Here is a 16,942-nt window from a genome sequence, read left to right on the forward strand (position 1 = left end):
AAGGCCGGGCCCGCTCTCACCTCACAGTCGCTGACAGCTCTGCACCACAGGAGACCTTGCACAGCACCCTCACTGCTCTTTCTGCTTTCTCTCTTCAGCCAGACTATCCTCCAGCCAAAGAGATTTCTCTTAGGGATACAAATCCAAGTGGCAGGAGCCCAAATACTCTCGAGTCACATCTGCACAGCCTGCATCTGCACAGGATGTTTGCGTTGCACCGCTCCTCCTTTGGTTTTTCCTGCAAATGCCATTGCTGTTTCTGCCTCAAATAGAAATGCCAGAGCTGGGCAAAACTTGTCCAGTTGGCCATATTCCAAAGGCAGTGTGGTCTGGAGAGGATGAATGAAGAGGAGCCTTCCCCCCTTACAAACTGTACCAAAGAAGCCATCAATGTCACTTTCCACCTCTAAGAAAAAACTGACAGTTCAGAAGGAAATGTTGAGCTTTCTCACAGGGTCAGAAGGAGAGAAATGTTCCAAAGGAGTTGAGATTTTAGAAATTTTATTTAAAATCCTACTCTACAATCCTACACTACAAACCTACACTACCATCCTGCACTACAATCCTACTCTATAATCCTATTCTACAATCCTACTCTGCAGTCCTACTCTGTAATCCTACTCTAAGTTTTTCATGGAGAAGACAGTTTATAAATTGATTGTTGCATTCCTGCCTCCTCCTTCCACTTCTTCACGGCAACGATGAGAGGTGCCAAGCTGGACCCAGGCATGGCCGATGTTATAAATTGATGCTGCAGAAAGGAAAAGAAAACAACAAGAAAGCATGATTTTCCAAGCTAAGAGCTTCAAAGGCAGGGGAATACTTTTTAAATGGAAAGGGGATTGAGTCAGAGTAGGTCAGGGGCATGGGGCAGGAGTGGCACAGGTTGCCCCAAGAGCTGGTAGGTGGCCCACCCCTGGAAATATCTGAGGTGTGAGTATCCTGATCTCTTGAAAGATGTCCCTGCTCATTGCAGGACACAGACTAGATGACCTTTCCATGTCCCTGTGAGTTAGTTTGAGATGAATTGACATTTAGAGAAAGAAGTAAGAAACCCCGCACGGAAGTGATTTCTTTGAGAGAAGCTGCTGGGAGCTTCCTCTGTGCCTGAGACAGGCCAATGGCTGGCTAGTTCTGAGAACTGACAACATTTTGCACCATTTAGAAATGAGATGCGCCTCTGTGATGATGCACATTTTGAAAACCACCAGCCCGGGCACTGGCCCTCTTTGCTTCCGGAGCCCGAAGGTAACGGAGCTCTGGTGAGGCCGGCCCTGCTCGCCCACGGCCTGTGCTCCTGGGGGAGGCCGGGCCAGAGCCCAGCGGCTCCCGGGTGGGGGATGGAGGCTGCAGGACCCCGGCCCCAGGCTGGGCCAGGCCACGGCTGCTGACATCTTGCCCACACTAAACCCTCTCCCCGGCGTGCAGCGACGGCTCCAGGCCGAGCCTCCCCTCCCAGCGGCTCCCGGGCAGAGAGAGGGGCCCAGCACAGCCTGAAATCCAACACCGTGACTGCCATGACCTGGCTGAGATTGAACCCTTTCACTGCACAGGTGAGACCTTTCTTATTCTTGTGGGCCTGATAATAAAATTTGTTATTCCTTTGAAGTTTGAAGCCTGTTTTGCCCTTCTCCTAATCCAGAGCTCCCAGCAAGAAATGAGTAAGTGCCCTGGTGATTTTAGCCAGCGCTAAAACCCAGCACTCTCTGCCAGCCCAGCCCAGTCTAGGATTCCTCCCCACTGTCAGCTGAACAGCACCAAGGTTGGAAGTGAGGAGGATGGGGGCTCATCTGATGCCTTGGATTTCAGTGGAGGAGGAGCCCATCCCTGGGACACTGTTTCACCTGCAGCCCTTTTGGCATTTTACCTGCAGCAGCTCCTTGGCAGACCAGCGCTGCGCCTCGCCTTTCTGCAGGCAGCAGCTCAGGAAGTCACGCAGCAAAGGCGAGAATTGCTCGGGCTGCCGCAGCTGTGGGGTCCCTTCTGTGGCTATGTGGAATTTAGCCTGGAGAAAAAGGAAACACAAGGCTCCACCTGCTTCTTTCCCATCTGGAACTGCTCTCCCAGAGCCCATTGTTCCAGCTCCACTCTGCAGTGGCAGTTTTTGCCCTGGCAGAGAGGCAGACATGACTTTCCTGTAGCATTTGGATGACGACTTTCCTGTATCATGAAAAACCCCAAGCCCCAAAGCCACAGCTTTGCTAACATCCAGCAGATCTTGCCTTGGCAGCTGATTTCATTGCCTGATCTAGTTAGTGGCAACTACATCAGCAAATACATGTTTCCTTCTCGGAGGATTCCCAGCAGCTTGGCAGCCTTTTTGGAAGAGGGATTTTGCTATTCTAACTAACTGTACTATTTCCAAGGATTCTTACATGAAAAGAATCTCTGCAGTGCTTGTTGGTCCCTTAAGCACAGCTGCCATAAAACAAAACTCATCCAGCTTATTGTCTTGTTCTTGAAAATGATGGTAATTGGAAGAAAAGAAAGGAAATGCAGCAGGTGTTCCTCAGGGAAGGAAACAAACCTTTGGAATCTCATTTTCAACACAGACACATTAAGATGCCTCCACAAATGTATGGGGTTGAAAATGCCTGTTTGGGCACACAGGAGCCACCTGCAGCTCTGTCTCTCAGCACTCTGAAAATTTCAGGTTCCCTTATGTGGCAAAAGGAAAATATTCATGGTGAAATCAGAAGTGTCACCCCTGTGGTAAGCCTGTGCTCGTTGGATTCTCAAGTCAATGCATTAACGCTGTGCCCATCCCAGAAAGTGCCAGGAAACAAACAGGAGGTTTTGGCAGGCTCTCCCCGTCACCAGGCTCCAGCTTGGTGATATGGAAAAAGTGGCTTGGGTTAGGAAAGAAGGTGGTCACTGAGTGTCTCAGCAGCACTGCACAAGAAGCAGAAGAGACTCTGGCTTTACAGCCTCATCTCCAGGTTTCAGACAAGTTTCCCTGTGAGAAGAATGAGGCTGCACTTCTTCTCTCAAAAGCACTGTTTTAGAAACTTGGTTTGCTTTGAGTTTCTTTGCTTCATTTCTGGAAAGATAACAGCAGCTCTGAGATGCTTGTTTCCTATTCTTGGGGCCATCTACACCGCCAAAAGAGCTGGAACGACTTCTAAGGCAAAGCAAAATGCTGCCTGAGAATGGAGATGGTTTGGGCGAGGTAAGGCTTGAGTTCCCCCAGTGCTGCAACCAAAGCTCCAGCAGATGCTGATGTGCTGCAGGGCCATTTGTAGAAGGGGCCTTGGTGGAAGTACTTCCAGCAGATGGCCACGGGATTTTGTGCAGTGAGCAGAGAACACGGGACAGGTGAGAAAGACAGCGGGATCAGAGAGTATTTGCTCCTTACCGATCGAGCAGTGAAACTGTCATAAGGAGTTTTTTGTTCGGCCATTTCAATTGCCACAATTCCAAAAGACCACACGTCCACTTTGGGGCCATATGGTTGACGCTTCACCACTTCAGGTGCCATCCACCAAGGAGTCCCGATCACCGAGCACCGCTGATTTTGCTCAGGGGTGAGCTGAGCAGAAAGGCCAAAATCAGCTGAGGAGAAAGCAAAATACTCTTTTAATTTTAATACTCTCAATTAGGAAACCAAGGCAGAGAATTCCCCGGTAGAAGTTTGAGAATGTGCAGTTGAATTTCCTGGACAACACTCCCTGCTCTGTTTCCTTAGGGCTTTAGCCAATGAAATATGAATTGGCTACTTCAAACATCCCCCCATTTCTTACACTTCCTCCAGCAGTGCCTTTTGTTCCCCTGAAGGTTTAGATTGCAGCTCCCTCCCTCTGGAAGGAACACACACAGACACACACAGAGCAATAGCACTCTGGGCTGCTTGTGGCTCCTTGTCATAGCTGTGTGCACACTGCAACTGTGCCTTCAGCCCACAGCAGGGGGGACCCCTGCACTGCCAGCAGCAGCATTTTTGGGGAGCTGGCAGTCACTGAAAGCAGCCCCACACCCCCCATTCCTGGAAGGCTGAAGCTGAGCAAGAATACACTGACCCAGCTTGACAGAGCCGTCGGTTCTGAGAAGGATGTTGTTGCTCTTGACATCTCGATGGATCACGTGGTTGGAGTGAAGAAAATCCAGTCCTTGCAGGCACTGAGAGAGAAAAGAGAACCAGGGGGGCAAAAAGTAGTGCTGTGAGTTCATCGCACAAGCAAGGAAACAGCTGTGGAAGGTTCCCTTTGCAGGGGAACGGGGAGGAATGGCAGAACACAGCGCCATTGAGAGCAAGAGCCTGCTGCTCCAACAGGAGCAGAGCAGCACCTTTCTCAGTGGAGAACTGCAAATGCCAATGCAAGAGACAGAGCTAGAATACAAGAGCAGGGGATAAGAGGACAGGAAGTGAGTCCAGTGAGTGTAGGGGCACTGGCAGACAGTTCCCTTGAGATGCTCTTGCTTGCCCATAGCCTAGCAGCAGCACAGAAAACAAGCGTGGCCCATGAAATCCCTCCCGTTCTGAGCCCCTGTTTCCCAGACAATGCAGCTCAAGGCCTTGGAAGCACAGATGGGATCCCTGACCTCCCGACTGACAGCTGCAATCTCTCCTTCAGACATTTGAATCTCGTCGATGAGATCTCTCAGAGTGCCTCCGTCCATGTACTCCATCACCAGCCAGAGTTCCTCATGCACAAGGTAGCTGAAAAAAGGAAACAAGGCCATGCAGGTGAACATGCACGGCTAGCTTGGTTTTTTGCTTGAGTCTTGTTTCTGGGTCCCTGTGAGACAAGGGCAGAAGTAAAGGCATAGACATTGCCTCTAGGCTGTGCAGTGTTTGCAGTCTGTGCTGTCTCAAGGAGAAAGGCAGTTTAGGAAGAGCCCAGATAAAAAACCTGTCACGCATGGCATTTCTGGAAATAAGCACCTAGTCTTCCCGGCATGCACAGCAATGGAAAAGAGGGGCAACAATGCAAGGGCAATCCTCTCTTGGATGGTTCATCAGCATTTAAGAAACTTGAAAAACTCAAGCCCAAAGAACTGTGGAGGCAATGAACTTAGAAGGTATTCAATTCTTAAGATAGGGCTGATGCAGGGTTTTGAACAATGTTCAGTCTGCATTTGCCAGGGTGGATTCATGCAGACAAAATGCAGTCTCTTCCCATCCATTGGAGATAAGTAGAGAAATAATCATTAACAACTCTATTTCCTGCCACTGACCAAAGTGGGTTTTTAAGCTCTCATGCTTGTAGTATGTAAACAAACATTCAAGGGATAGGACCGTGACCACTCACCTGGCTAAGTAATTCACGATCCTGGGACTCCTATTACTCTCCATGATCCTGATTTCATTCATGGTTAGTATCTTCCTATTCACTCCTTGCACATTTATTTTCTTTATGGCCACCTCAAATGACATTGAAAAGGAGTAATTTGAGAAAATTGATAGCATGAGACCACAACCCACATGGAGCAAGTGATTTTGGAATGGCACAGCCAAGCTGTGCCAAAGTGCCTTGTGATTAGACCTCATCACTGGAGTAATTAGGAAGTGACATTCCAACAGCCCATTTCTCTGCTCCCTTGGGGGTCAGTTACAGGACATGTGGCCACTGGCGATTTGCCTTGTCCACAAAGCCTGTTCCAAGTGCAATTTGCAGGCTGGCTCCAGTCTGTGCTTCTTGTGCCTTTTCAGCACAGCTCTACTCAAAGCTCCAGCCACAGCTGTCAGCAGTGGGGAAAGGCCTGGAGAGCAGCAGAGGCTGCAGGGGCTGTTGACATTTACCTCTCCTCCTGTTGCAATGTCAAGTGCTCTGGAAACCTCTCCAAAACCCCTAGAAACAAAACAGCAGCAAAGAAAGGAGAAGCCATTTAGATCTTGCAGTGGAAGTCAGTCCAGACGGGAGAGCTCTGCTGTAAATGCCTAAAAGCTGCAGGTTGCAGGAGGGGTCTGCCAGAAGGCAGATGATGCATTTTCCCCTCAAGTGCCTGGGCACTGGGCCTGTTCCTGAAGCCTTGGGCTTTACTGCCTCAGCTCCAAAAGGCAGCTTATTCCTTCATCTCGGCTATCAGCTTCTAAACTGTGCAATTCTAATCCTGAGCACGGAGTATTTCCTTTAGCAAACTCTTGGAGAGAAATGTTCCTGAGAACTGTTATCTGACAGCTCTCATTGGGGGTAGGTTGTGCTTTCAGGCAAGCAAGATTCTTCTCCTTTCATTAGTGTGGCCAGATGATTTGGAGACATCCAAAAATGCGAAGGAAATGAATCCTGAGCTGTCCCACACTTGAGAGACAAGCAGATTTCCCAGGTTCTGTTCCTTGCTGCAGGCAAGACCTTGGCAGCATGGAGATGTCTTTGACAATGCCTTCTGAGCACACTTGACAAATTCTGGCCAGTACTGAGACATGGGGCAGACTAAGCCCGCTGTCTAAACATGTGGACAACTTGTCTGACTTCCCACTTGATGGATATTCCCCCAGGGAAACACCTGGCCCGTGGCTGTGTAGAAGTGACTGTGGTTGGACTCACCCGCTGCCAAGACTTTCCAGTTCAATGTATTTTGTGATGGGATTTTCCTTGTTCACCATCCTCCCTGAGGGAAACAAAATGCAAGATGCTGACTTTCAGGCAGAGATCTGAACTTGCAGGAGATGCCAAAGGCAGCCCCGCTGTCTGGGGCTCTGAACCCTCTGTGGTCAGCTGGGCAGCAAGCACAGCAGCAACAAGACAGGCAGTTGTGCAGTACAAATGGGCAGCAGAGAGACTGATTTTGTCCAGTCCTTGGAAGGAAATGAAGCGCAGAGAGCACAGCAGGGCACAGCACAAGGCTGGCAAAGGCCAAGCATGAGCACTGACAAGCAATGGCAAGAAGACACAGCCAGCCTGAGCCCCTGACAAGCTGTGGCCCCCGTTCAGGACACACCAGCATTGCCTTGGAGATCAGACACAGCCAGGTGCAGATCAAGGCCCTTTTGTGTGCCAACAGGTGAAGGTAGACACCAAATCAGCTGGGATCTTTTCTCAGCCCCACCAGGTCTTTTCTGAGAGCACAGCACTGGCAGCTGTTATGGGCAAGAAGCAGATTAAATGGGTTGTGCTGCAGAATCACAGAGGGCTTGATGTGTTTTCCCAGAGACTGATCTGAGCAGGGCTTGGGCCAATAGGTAGGATTCTAAGAGTCATGGGAATGGCTGGGAATCAGGGATGAAAAAGTGCCATGGATCTGAGGAATACACAGCACAGGGGCTGCAGGCTCGTTCCTGAGAAATGCCTGCAGTGCTGTTTTATCTGATCACACCATGTGGATGTGTCTCTTGGACACATCTTTAGAAAAATAAAACTAGGATATTAATTACAGATTGTTATACAAGTATCTGTTTCTTCATTGTGGGCCCAATGAAAACATCTCTTGCTCTCTGTTTCTGCTGTCACCTGATGTTCTTTCAAAGGAGTCCTCACTGACAAAAATACAGCATTCTCATAAAAACCTTGTAGATGTAGTAGAGGCAATAAAAACAGTCCTAAAAATGACACCAGTAAGACACATGGGGCAGAACAGCTCTTTCAGGATGGAGAAAAAAAAAACTACCAAAAAACCACCAAAACCAAAACAAAAATCTATAAAAAACACCACACAGAAAACAGAACCACAACAAAAAGACAAAATCCCAAATCAGTTTCTGTGAAGTCTTTTGGTGCTGACAACAGGTGGGAAGTCGGGAGTCTAAGGAGAATTTAGGAATTAAATACTCTGTTCAGTTTGGCCACTACCACACAGAACTTGCATAGATCATTTGCTAGGCCACAGCCTCCTGCTGATCCAAGAACAATTCCTGCTTCTGCCTTTAGTGGCAAGGGAATGCCAGGCAAAGCCGAGCCAGTCCAAGCTGCCCTCAGAGGCAGCAGGAACAGCCAGAGCGCTCTCTCGCTGCCTCAGAGCACAGCAGTTCCTGTGGGGAGTCCTAAATGTCTCTGGGACACCAAAGTGAGGAGGATCATTTGCTACAGCTCTGCTGGCACGTGCACACAATACACTGTCCCCCAGACAAGAAATACACCAGACGTACTCAGTTGCTCCACGAAGTCTCCCAGGCTCTCCTGGAGCTGAGCAGCAGATGTGTCACTGCTGGAAATGGACAAACTGCCCCGGCTCCACTGCTCAGCTTGGGCAACAAAGGCTCCTTTAGATGCTGCTGCTGCTGCTGCTGCAGCAGATTGAATGGAAGAGCCTGTGTAGATCTGCGAGAAGAAAGGAGTTTGTGTCAGAAAGCTGGCTGGCAGAGATTACCCCGAGTTCCCTTTTCAAATGCAAGCCCTTAGGAAGTTGCTGTTAGCCACATGCAAAGCTCATCAACTGGATTTTTTGGATGCCCACTTCTGGAACCAAATGGTCAAAACCCAAGGTTGGTTTTAATCAAGTTGATGGCCAGTTTCATATTCCATTTTCCTGGATTTTCTGAAGGATGACTGCAACAACGACCATTGCACTTCCTCCCACGGATCCCTTTCCCCCTCCAAGGGCTGCAGACACATTTGCAGCTCCTTGTTCTAATGTTGGAGCTCCTCCCCCTCAGTCCTCTTTTCCTGCACCATCTTCAGAAGGTGCTCAGCCTGCAGCACTTGTGCTTGGGACAGTACCTGTGCCTGCCGCCGACCTTGGGGCTCTTCATCAGCAGGCATTTGCTGGAAGCCTTCGCAGGCTGCCAGGTGAGATATCAACACGTCCACCTCAAGTCAAAGAGAACAAAGCAGTCAGAGACCACAGCTTGTCCCTGTGTGCCAAGGCTCATTGACTGTGAGCAAAGGGAAAGAGCAGGACAGCAGCAGATTCACCAAGGGATACAGACAGCTTGCAGCTTGTATTCCAAATCTGTCTGGGGGACTGTGTTCACTTGCAAAAAGCCCTGAAGAAACAAGGAGAGCAGGAGCAGGCCAGCAGGAATCCCTTGAGATGAGTGCTGGCAAAAGGGGCAAATGACTGGTGCCACTGTCCAGGGCAGCAGCTGAGATTGAGCACAGCAGGAAATGTCCTTCCAAGCAGCTGGGATAGACACTACAGCAGGATGGCACTGAGAGGCATCAGCCCAGCCCCCTGCTGCTCTGCAGAGGAAAGGCAAGAAGGGCAGAAAGCACCAGACTGCAGTGACTGCTGTGCCTATCGCTCTTTCACTCACTCGATTTTCTAGAGCCTCTTGCTGCTGAGCGAGGAGATGAAATTTCTCTTGGATGATTCTCTTTTCTTCCTCCAGCCTGTTCTCCCTTGCCCTGATCCTAGCCTCAGCTTCCTGCAGCTCTGCCAGAAGCTCCTCCTCGGAGGCCTGTGAAGAACGACAGAGAGGAATTTCCATGAGTGGAGTGTCTGCCTCACTTTCACTCACCTGGTTTCGTTGATTTCCTCTCTGCCAGTGGAGATTCATCTCCTCCTCGATGTTTCTCCTTTCTTCCTCAGGCCTCCTCTTCACTGCCATGATGGCCATCGGAGCTTCGGGCAGCTCTGCCTGGGGCTCTGCCTCGATGTTCTGTACACACAAATGGAGAGCAAGTGCCTGGGAGCTGCCCTTTTCAGGCCTGCCCTGCCACTCCTGCCCTTCTGACATCTACACTCTTGTTAGAAATCCTGCTCAGTCAGGAGACAAGGATGTGTGCAATTGGATCCTCTGCTGCAGGTCAGAGAGCCTCTATGGCCACCTCAGGATATGGAAGAGGACCAAGGTGTTTCTCCTCCCTCTTTTGTCAGCTGAGAATTCTGAGTGGCACTGACAGAGATCCTCAAAAGGCCCCAGCAACAAATTAATTGACACACCCCTAGGGATGCCAATGAAGGAAGCCATGGGTCATGTAATGCATGTATGACCAAAGTCACCAAAAACCACCTAAACCATGGAATTGTCTCACCTCACTAGGACAGGCAGAAATTTATAGGTTAAACAGGGAGTGTCAGGACAGAAGAGGCAGGAGGAGGAAAACAGCTCTGAGGAGAAAAAACAACCATCTCTAAAGGGGTTCTTAGCAACAAAAGACAGCACTCAAGGACTTGCAGCTTTGCCCCCACACTAGGCTCCAATGCAGTTTCCAAAGCTGCAGACTTCACCACAAAACGTATCAAGAGAAACTTGCCACTTGTGGATTTTGCCTCAGAAGAAGGGTTCAGAACTACACAGTTTGTTTCTTTGGCCACACAGGACAAGAATGGCCGGCCACAGCTTCATGGACAACACAATCATCTCCTTGCAGCTTATCAAAAGCCAAAAGACAGGTGGCCTAAAAGACTCTGCAGAAGTGAAGAATTACTCCAGAAAACTGCAGAACACTTCTCCAGGTCATGCAGAGGTTTCCAAAAAGGGACAGCAAACAAAGCAAGCCCTGTGAGCCCCAGCAATGCCGTGTGAGCCCTTGGCCATGGCTTGGCAGAAGCCAAGAGACAGAGCTTCCCTGAGCCAAGCAGCCAGCTGCTCACCCGCAGGCAGCAGCGCTTTGGGGCCTCAGCACGACGGCTCAAAGCCCAATTTCCAGCTGCCACGGGATGGGGGAATGGCTGGGTGCTGGCAGGACTCCAGCACTCAGCATCCTCAGCCAGCAACAGCAAGTGCTGGCTGCTCAGAAACTTGCAGCTCTGCCTTGCACTAAAGACAGCAGCACCCAGCACTGGCACTTACTGTCTGGGCATGGTCAGGCTGGGCTGTGACCACAGCTGGAGGCTCGTGCTCCTTTTGCTCATTTTGCTCCTCTTTGGCCTCTTCTCCAGGAGCAGAGGGAGCCACAGCAGAGTCTGCTCTTGCTTCTGGGCTCTGTGGACAGATGGTGGAGTTAGGGACAGGCAGCTCCTATCATTTAGAACCTTATTTCTATTCAGCTCTATTTCTACAACCAGCTCTACCAAGCACAAATCATCAGCTTTGATAGCAATGGGATTCTAAGTCTCTCCAACTAAATTAAAATGGGTTAATTCAGCCAGGCTGCAAATAGCTCTGAATTAGAGAGTTCACCCTGGCTACTATCAGCAAGCAACGTTCTCTCTGCAAATCTGAGCTTTGAGTTCTTTTAAAGCTCTGCAATGGAAAATTAGGAAATAGCCAACAATGCCTTTGCTATTGCTGTTGTAAACATGGAAATGGATCTTCTTTCAGCCCACCCAGCTGGCCCTCTGCACTCTACTGCCACAGGCCAAGCTCACAGTTCCCTGCACAATTCTGAAACACCAGGAGCATCAAATGTTCCTTTCTGACTCACCTCAGGATCGGCACCTCTGAACACACGGCTCAGATGACCTGCAGTGGGCAAGGAAAAGGAACCAAATTCTTTGAGAAAACTGGAGAGAACCGTGGCCTATTTAGAACAGCATCTGAGAAGATCTCCCAGTCTGCATTTTCAAAGGTGTCCTGCTTGACTGGTGTGGTTTAAAGCAGCAACTAAAAAATCACTAGGAAACTTACTTATTTCTGGCTGTGAGATATGGATTAGAACAAGAGCAAAACAGGCTTAAAACTTAAATGGAATAAAGAAAGTTCATTAACAAAAACTACAAGAATAAGAAACCAGAATAAAACTTCCAGAACAACCCTTTTCTCCCCCACTACCCAACAATTCCCTTGTTTACATGACAACATAGAGACAAAAATACTTTGGAACTTTGGTGTTTACAACAGTCCCAATTCCTGCTAGAGTCTTTTCATCAGTCTTTGTAGAGAAACAGAAGTCTTCTTCTGCATTCTATGGAGTTTTTCACAAGAAAACTATTTTTCTTCATAGCTTTCTATTTCTCTGATGCCAGCTGCCAGGAAATCTGCCATCAGTTGTCTCCTCCCATTTCCCATCACTCTGAGGTGTGTTATGGGTCATGAGTCCAGGGATGTCATTTTTATGAATGAGTTATTCAAAGGCAAAAGTTCCCTTCATCTGTCTCTGTGAGCTTCTCTGGAAACAGAAGTTTTCTCTTTTTGCTTCTTAAAAGCCACAAATCTTCAACTATTACTTCTCCCGCTCTGTTCCAGCATCTCACAGTGTCACAACTACTTCATCATTTGCTCAAAATCCACACTTGGAAACACTCCGTTCCTCCCAATATACTCTGTCATGAATTAAAGGAGTTTTTTTCAGAACATTACTGTCCATCTCCATAGCTTTAACAGAAAAATATTTCAGCTTATTAAAAGCATCTCCTTCTTTCTCTTCCCCCTCTAAATTTAATTTTTTTCTTCACTCTCTTTGATGGGTTGATGGTTGATCACTCCCTCTCCCTCTCTCTGGAAAAAAAGGATTAATCTGCAAGTCTCATGCAGGCAGTAAAAGAGTTAAAATCTTGCTAAAGCTGCAGATGTTGATGGTGTCAGGTTTCAGTTCAGTGGCAGAAACTGCAAACCAAGTCAGGCTGGCCGGCTCCGTTTCTCCCCCCACCCTGCCCTCTGCAGCCTTGTCCGGCCTGGAGGGGGGGAGGAGGCTGAGACAGAGCCCTGTGACCTCGTCAGAAGCCAGAAACCAAAGAGAGCAAGAAATTCCCAGCCTCACATCTTCAGGTGCTGTTCACAGGTTGATCTCACTTCTCAATAGTTAAAACTGCTGCCAATTCTCACCCATGGCCAGGAATTAGTCAGGAGAAAAAACTCCCATCAGCCTCCAGCAGTTTCAACTTCCCGAGCTCTCAGAGCTATCTTAAAAGTAAAGTCACCCCAAGAGACTGAGCCAGCAAAGTGAGGAAATGACAGACTCTGCTGCCACAGGCTCTCCCGTGGAGGGAACAGAAGCCCTGCAAATGCTGCCCGCAGCCCCCTGGCTACAGACACCCCGTGTTTTGCTGAAGGTGTTGACAGGAGCTTTACCAAACCAGGGGCATCCTCATGGTCTTTGTGTTTCAATAGCAACCCGGTCACTAAGAAAGAGCAGGGAGACCTACAAAAGCCAGCTCAGGTTCCAGCCAGGGAAAACCTCTACTTACGTGCCAGGTTGGTGAGGTAATAGCCGGAATATCCGATCGCATAGATGGTGCAAATGGCAGCAGCGAGCTGCTCAATCATTTTTGCCAGTTTGCACACTCTGCTCCACCACAAAAACAAACAAGGCTCCTGTCAGTGTGCAGCTGCCCACTGACAAACGCCTCAAGCAGGAGGATGCTCCTGCACTGAGCAAGCCCAAGAGCTGCTCTGACCCTGAGGCCTTCCGTGCACCAAGGCAACCTTGGGATGTCACCACGACAAGGTGGCATCCATGCCCTGACATCACAAAGCCAATGCTCTGCGCTGCTCTGGGAACTGATGCAGAGCAACCCAACCTTCCCTACAGCAAACACAAAATTGCCTGGGAGCTTCTCCTCTGTCACAAAGGGTCACAAATCCTTTGGTGGGCTGTGGGAAATGACAGAAACTTCCACAGATACTGAAGGGTTTAATTTACAGCCTTGGAAGGAGCTTGGGTTCATGCAATGCTAAAGGTTCACAGACGTTGAGTCGAGAATTCATAAGCTTATGTTCCTATAGCTGCAAGTAAGAATATGCCATAAGTAAATAAGAAACTGCATTGAGTGAGATGGTGGAGAGTTTTCAACTGTAATTGTGTGATTTTATAGAGTAGGCTATGAATCTAAATATTATCCTAAGAAGCACATGTGTGTAGGTGAGCTAGCAGTCTATTGGGTGAAAAGCAGACACAGTGCAGCAGAACTTGGCAAAGCTGAAAGGTGATTAAGTAATAATAAACTCCATGTCAGCTGTCCATTGGGCCAAAATGTGATATATTGCTGTGTAACAAAGAAACTCGTGACTACCTTTGAGCTATGGCCCACTTGTTACCCCTCCAAAATCTCATGCCTTCAGACTGAGACCTTTTCTGATGCATTCCAGCAATAAATCGACTTCACAGCACCAGTGGTCCCACCGCTCATTATTTACAGCCTGACAATGAGCCAAACCCTGTTGTTCAAGAGATCCAAGAGTAACTCCAAGACTGCCCTGTGGAGAGAGAAAACAAAGAAAACTTGTCCTAAGAGAACAAAGACTGCTCCTCAGTCAAGGCAGGATGGATGGAACAGAGTTTCTAAAATGAAACAAGTAGCAGAAGCAGAGTAGTTTGCAGAAGAAATTGTTATACAAGCGCTTGTCCTAGGGAAATAAAACTGATGTTGCTAATAGGGAATTGATCATGGCTATTATTCGTTAGCAGCCATCTGAACATTTATACTATTGGCTACCCAGGCTCACACTATTCTAACCCAATAGGAAAAACAGCACAAAAGTGATGTACACTTGTAATAAATGTTTCCAGATATACCACCCCTGGGGACCGTGCATCATTCATGCGCTGCAGTGCCCCAAGCACCCACATCCTGCCCCACAACTGAGCTCTGAGATGGGACTAAACCAAAGGAAATTGGGATTTTGGCCACTGATGCTTCTGACTAAACCCAGGAATGCCTGTTCCTGTACCAAAGGAACTGCACAGCCATCAGCCTGCTGCAGCACTGCTGGGGCATCTCAAAGAAGCATGTGGGCCTGTGCCTCACCCCGGGAGCCCCCTGGGCACATTTGTGAGCCACAGAGATGAGGCTGCAATGGTCATAAGGAAAGAGAAGAAGAAAGTCACAGAAGAATGGGGGAAGATGTAGGAGATGGTGGGAGGAGGAAGCCAGAGGGATCAAATGGGTAACTTTCATCCAAATTGGGAGCTATGAGGCAGGGACCCAAGAGATGTGGAATAGAGACCCCATCACCTGTGACTTCCTTTCTCAGCTGAAAAGAAAAAGAATAGAGAAATAGCTGGGTTTTAGATGTGTGTCTAGATATGAAGCCACGTTACATTTTTGAATGGCTCCACACAAGTTCTTCAAGTTTTCTCCAAGCCTGCAGGTTCCCCTGCCCCAGGACCACCAGTGGCCAGTTTTGTTGGTTTTGCATGGGTTAAATTTTGGTGAGGAGGGAAGAAGCCAGCCATGGGAATGCTATTTCTGCTAAAAGGAGCTGCTAAAAGCTTTCTCCATGCCTGGCAAAACCAATCACTGTCTGGCTCTGAGAACAGGCCCATTGCTAAGGCAATTAGAAAAGCTGGAAACACCTTGATGACAACAGATTTAAGAGAGGAAAGAAACGTGGGAAGCTCTCTTTCTTTCTGCCCTCCGAGGGGTGGTGAGGGGGCACCGAACCCCTTCCCAGCAGGCCATCTGTGGTGGTTTGGCATTTTAGAGATAAAAGCAGAAAACACCCACAGAAGTGATTTCTCTGAGAGCGGCTGCTGGGAGTTTCTCTCTGCTTGAGATCAGGCCAATGGCCGGCCAGTTCTGAGAACTGACAGCATTTTGCAGCACTGAAAAGTGAGATCACCTTTGTGAACAGCACATTTTAAAAGCTCCAGCTGGGGAAGTTGTCTCTTTTTGTTTGCAGCCTGGAAAGGTATTGGAGCTGTGGTGTGGCTGGCCCCGCTGCCCGCGGCCTGTGTGGCCTGGGGGGGCTGGGCTGGAGCCCAGTGGCTCTGGGCTGGGGGGATGGAGACTGCGGGTCTTCCCCCGGCCCCAGGCCAGGCCGGGCTCTGCTGTGGCCCCTCCCGGGAAGCCCTCCCAGTCCCATTCCAGTGGGGTGGCTGAAGCCCTCCCCAGGGGGACCCCGGCCCTAAGCTGGGCCGAGCCACGGCTGCTGACATCTCGCCCATCCCCGCCATGGCCTGCACAGACGGCTCCAAGCTGGAAACCGTCCCCTGCCTTCCAGGGACTGCTGAGCTGAAATCCCACACCAGGAATGCCTGCCACACCTTGGGCCACATTTAACCCTTTCACTACACAGATGAGACCTGCAGCCTTCATCCCCTCTCCAGAGAGCGCAAAGTGGGAGCGATCGACACGTAAAAGACAACATCAAACATCAAGGTCAGTACGAGGAAGAGTCAAGCCTCAGGTGGAAGGAGAATGAGGAGATGCTTTAATGAGCTGAAATAGTCTTTTGCTAGGGCCATGGAGATGGACAATAACATTCTGAAAAATAACTCCTTTCATTAATGAAAGAGTATTGGGGGGAATGAAGGATTCAAAGTGTAAATCTGAGCAAAGGTATCCATTGATGAAGCCAAGCAGGTGGTGGAGTAGCTGTGATCCCATGAGATGCGTGAACAGAGAGAGAGAGATGAGAGCTGATGAAGATCCTTTGTTCCCAGGGAGAGAAGAAGAAAACTTCTGTCCCCAGAGATGATCACCAAGACAGATGAAGAGAGTAACTCTTGAATCTTTAAAATAATACCCCTTGAGTTCATGGCCCGTGAACACACCTCAGAGTGGTGTGGAAATGGGAGGAAGGCATGATGGCAGAGTTTTGCCCTGGGTGGCTGCTATTCATGGAAAGGAAAAAGCACAAGAAAAGTCTTTTCTTGTGGACAACTCTCCATGGAATAACAAGAGAAAACTCCTCTCCCTACAGATACTGATGAAAAGGCTATCGTATAGTTGGTACTGCATTAACATCCCAAGTTTTGTCCCTACACTGTCAGTTGAGAAAGGAAAAATTTGGTTGGGGAGAGAAAAGGTTTCTGGAGGTTTTATTCTGGTTTCTTATTTCTTATAGTCCTGTTAATAAAGTTTCTTTATTCCTTCTAACTTTTAAGCCTGGTTTTCCCTTCTCCTAATCCATATCTCACAGAGAGAAATGAGTAAGTGCCCTGGAGATTTCAGCCAGCGCTAAACCCACCACATTATTTAGTGCATTAGCCAAAAAACTCAAATTAGCGAATCTCAGCCACTGCACCAGGCTGAAGCTGAGGATCCCCAGCCAAGCTCAGAGGGAGGAGAACACAGCATTTGTGGGATCCTTTCCAGTCTGACTTGCTTTAGCTGGAGCCTGGGGGAGGAGAGAGCAGGAGAAGGGTTGGCTGAGTCCTCTCCCCTCTGCCTTGCCCTTCTCTGCTGGATCCTCAGTTCATCCCACACCCACCCCAAGACTCCATCCCCATCCTGCTGGTGCTGACGGGATTAAAGGAGATAAAGAGGAGATTAAAAAGATAGAGAGGAGAGAAAAAGA

At 48.9% G+C, this 16,942-nt stretch overlaps 1 protein-coding gene and 1 long non-coding RNA gene across 2 annotated transcripts; one reads left to right on the forward strand and one right to left on the reverse strand.

The window, feature by feature from the left end:
• Positions 1-484: 484 nt before the first annotated feature.
• On the reverse strand, positions 485-13,206 carry LOC147646083 (uncharacterized). Its single transcript, XM_086873962.1, has 14 exons — positions 12,889-13,206; positions 11,187-11,224; positions 10,613-10,744; positions 9,131-9,475; positions 8,595-8,684; positions 8,024-8,195; positions 6,486-6,549; positions 5,741-5,789; positions 5,250-5,362; positions 4,540-4,657; positions 4,017-4,116; positions 3,356-3,552; positions 1,868-2,005; positions 485-751 (listed from the first exon to the last, which is right to left on the reverse strand). The coding sequence occupies exons 1-14, from the start codon at positions 12,965-12,967 to the stop codon at positions 632-634; spliced, it is 1,755 nt and encodes a 584-aa protein (XP_086730088.1). The 5' UTR covers positions 12,968-13,206; the 3' UTR covers positions 485-631.
• A 21-nt stretch (positions 13,207-13,227) lies between these two features.
• LOC147646084 (uncharacterized) lies at positions 13,228-14,687 on the forward strand. Its single transcript, XR_015281980.1, has 2 exons — positions 13,228-13,432; positions 13,790-14,687. It is a non-coding gene; the product is annotated as an uncharacterized LOC147646084 (long non-coding RNA).
• Positions 14,688-16,942: the final 2,255 nt, after the last annotated feature.

Source organism: Cyanistes caeruleus, unplaced genomic scaffold, assembly GCF_971803275.1.
Source record: "Cyanistes caeruleus unplaced genomic scaffold, bCyaCae1.hap1.1 HAP1_SCAFFOLD_127, whole genome shotgun sequence".
NCBI classification, from domain to species: Eukaryota; Metazoa; Chordata; class Aves; order Passeriformes; family Paridae; genus Cyanistes; species Cyanistes caeruleus.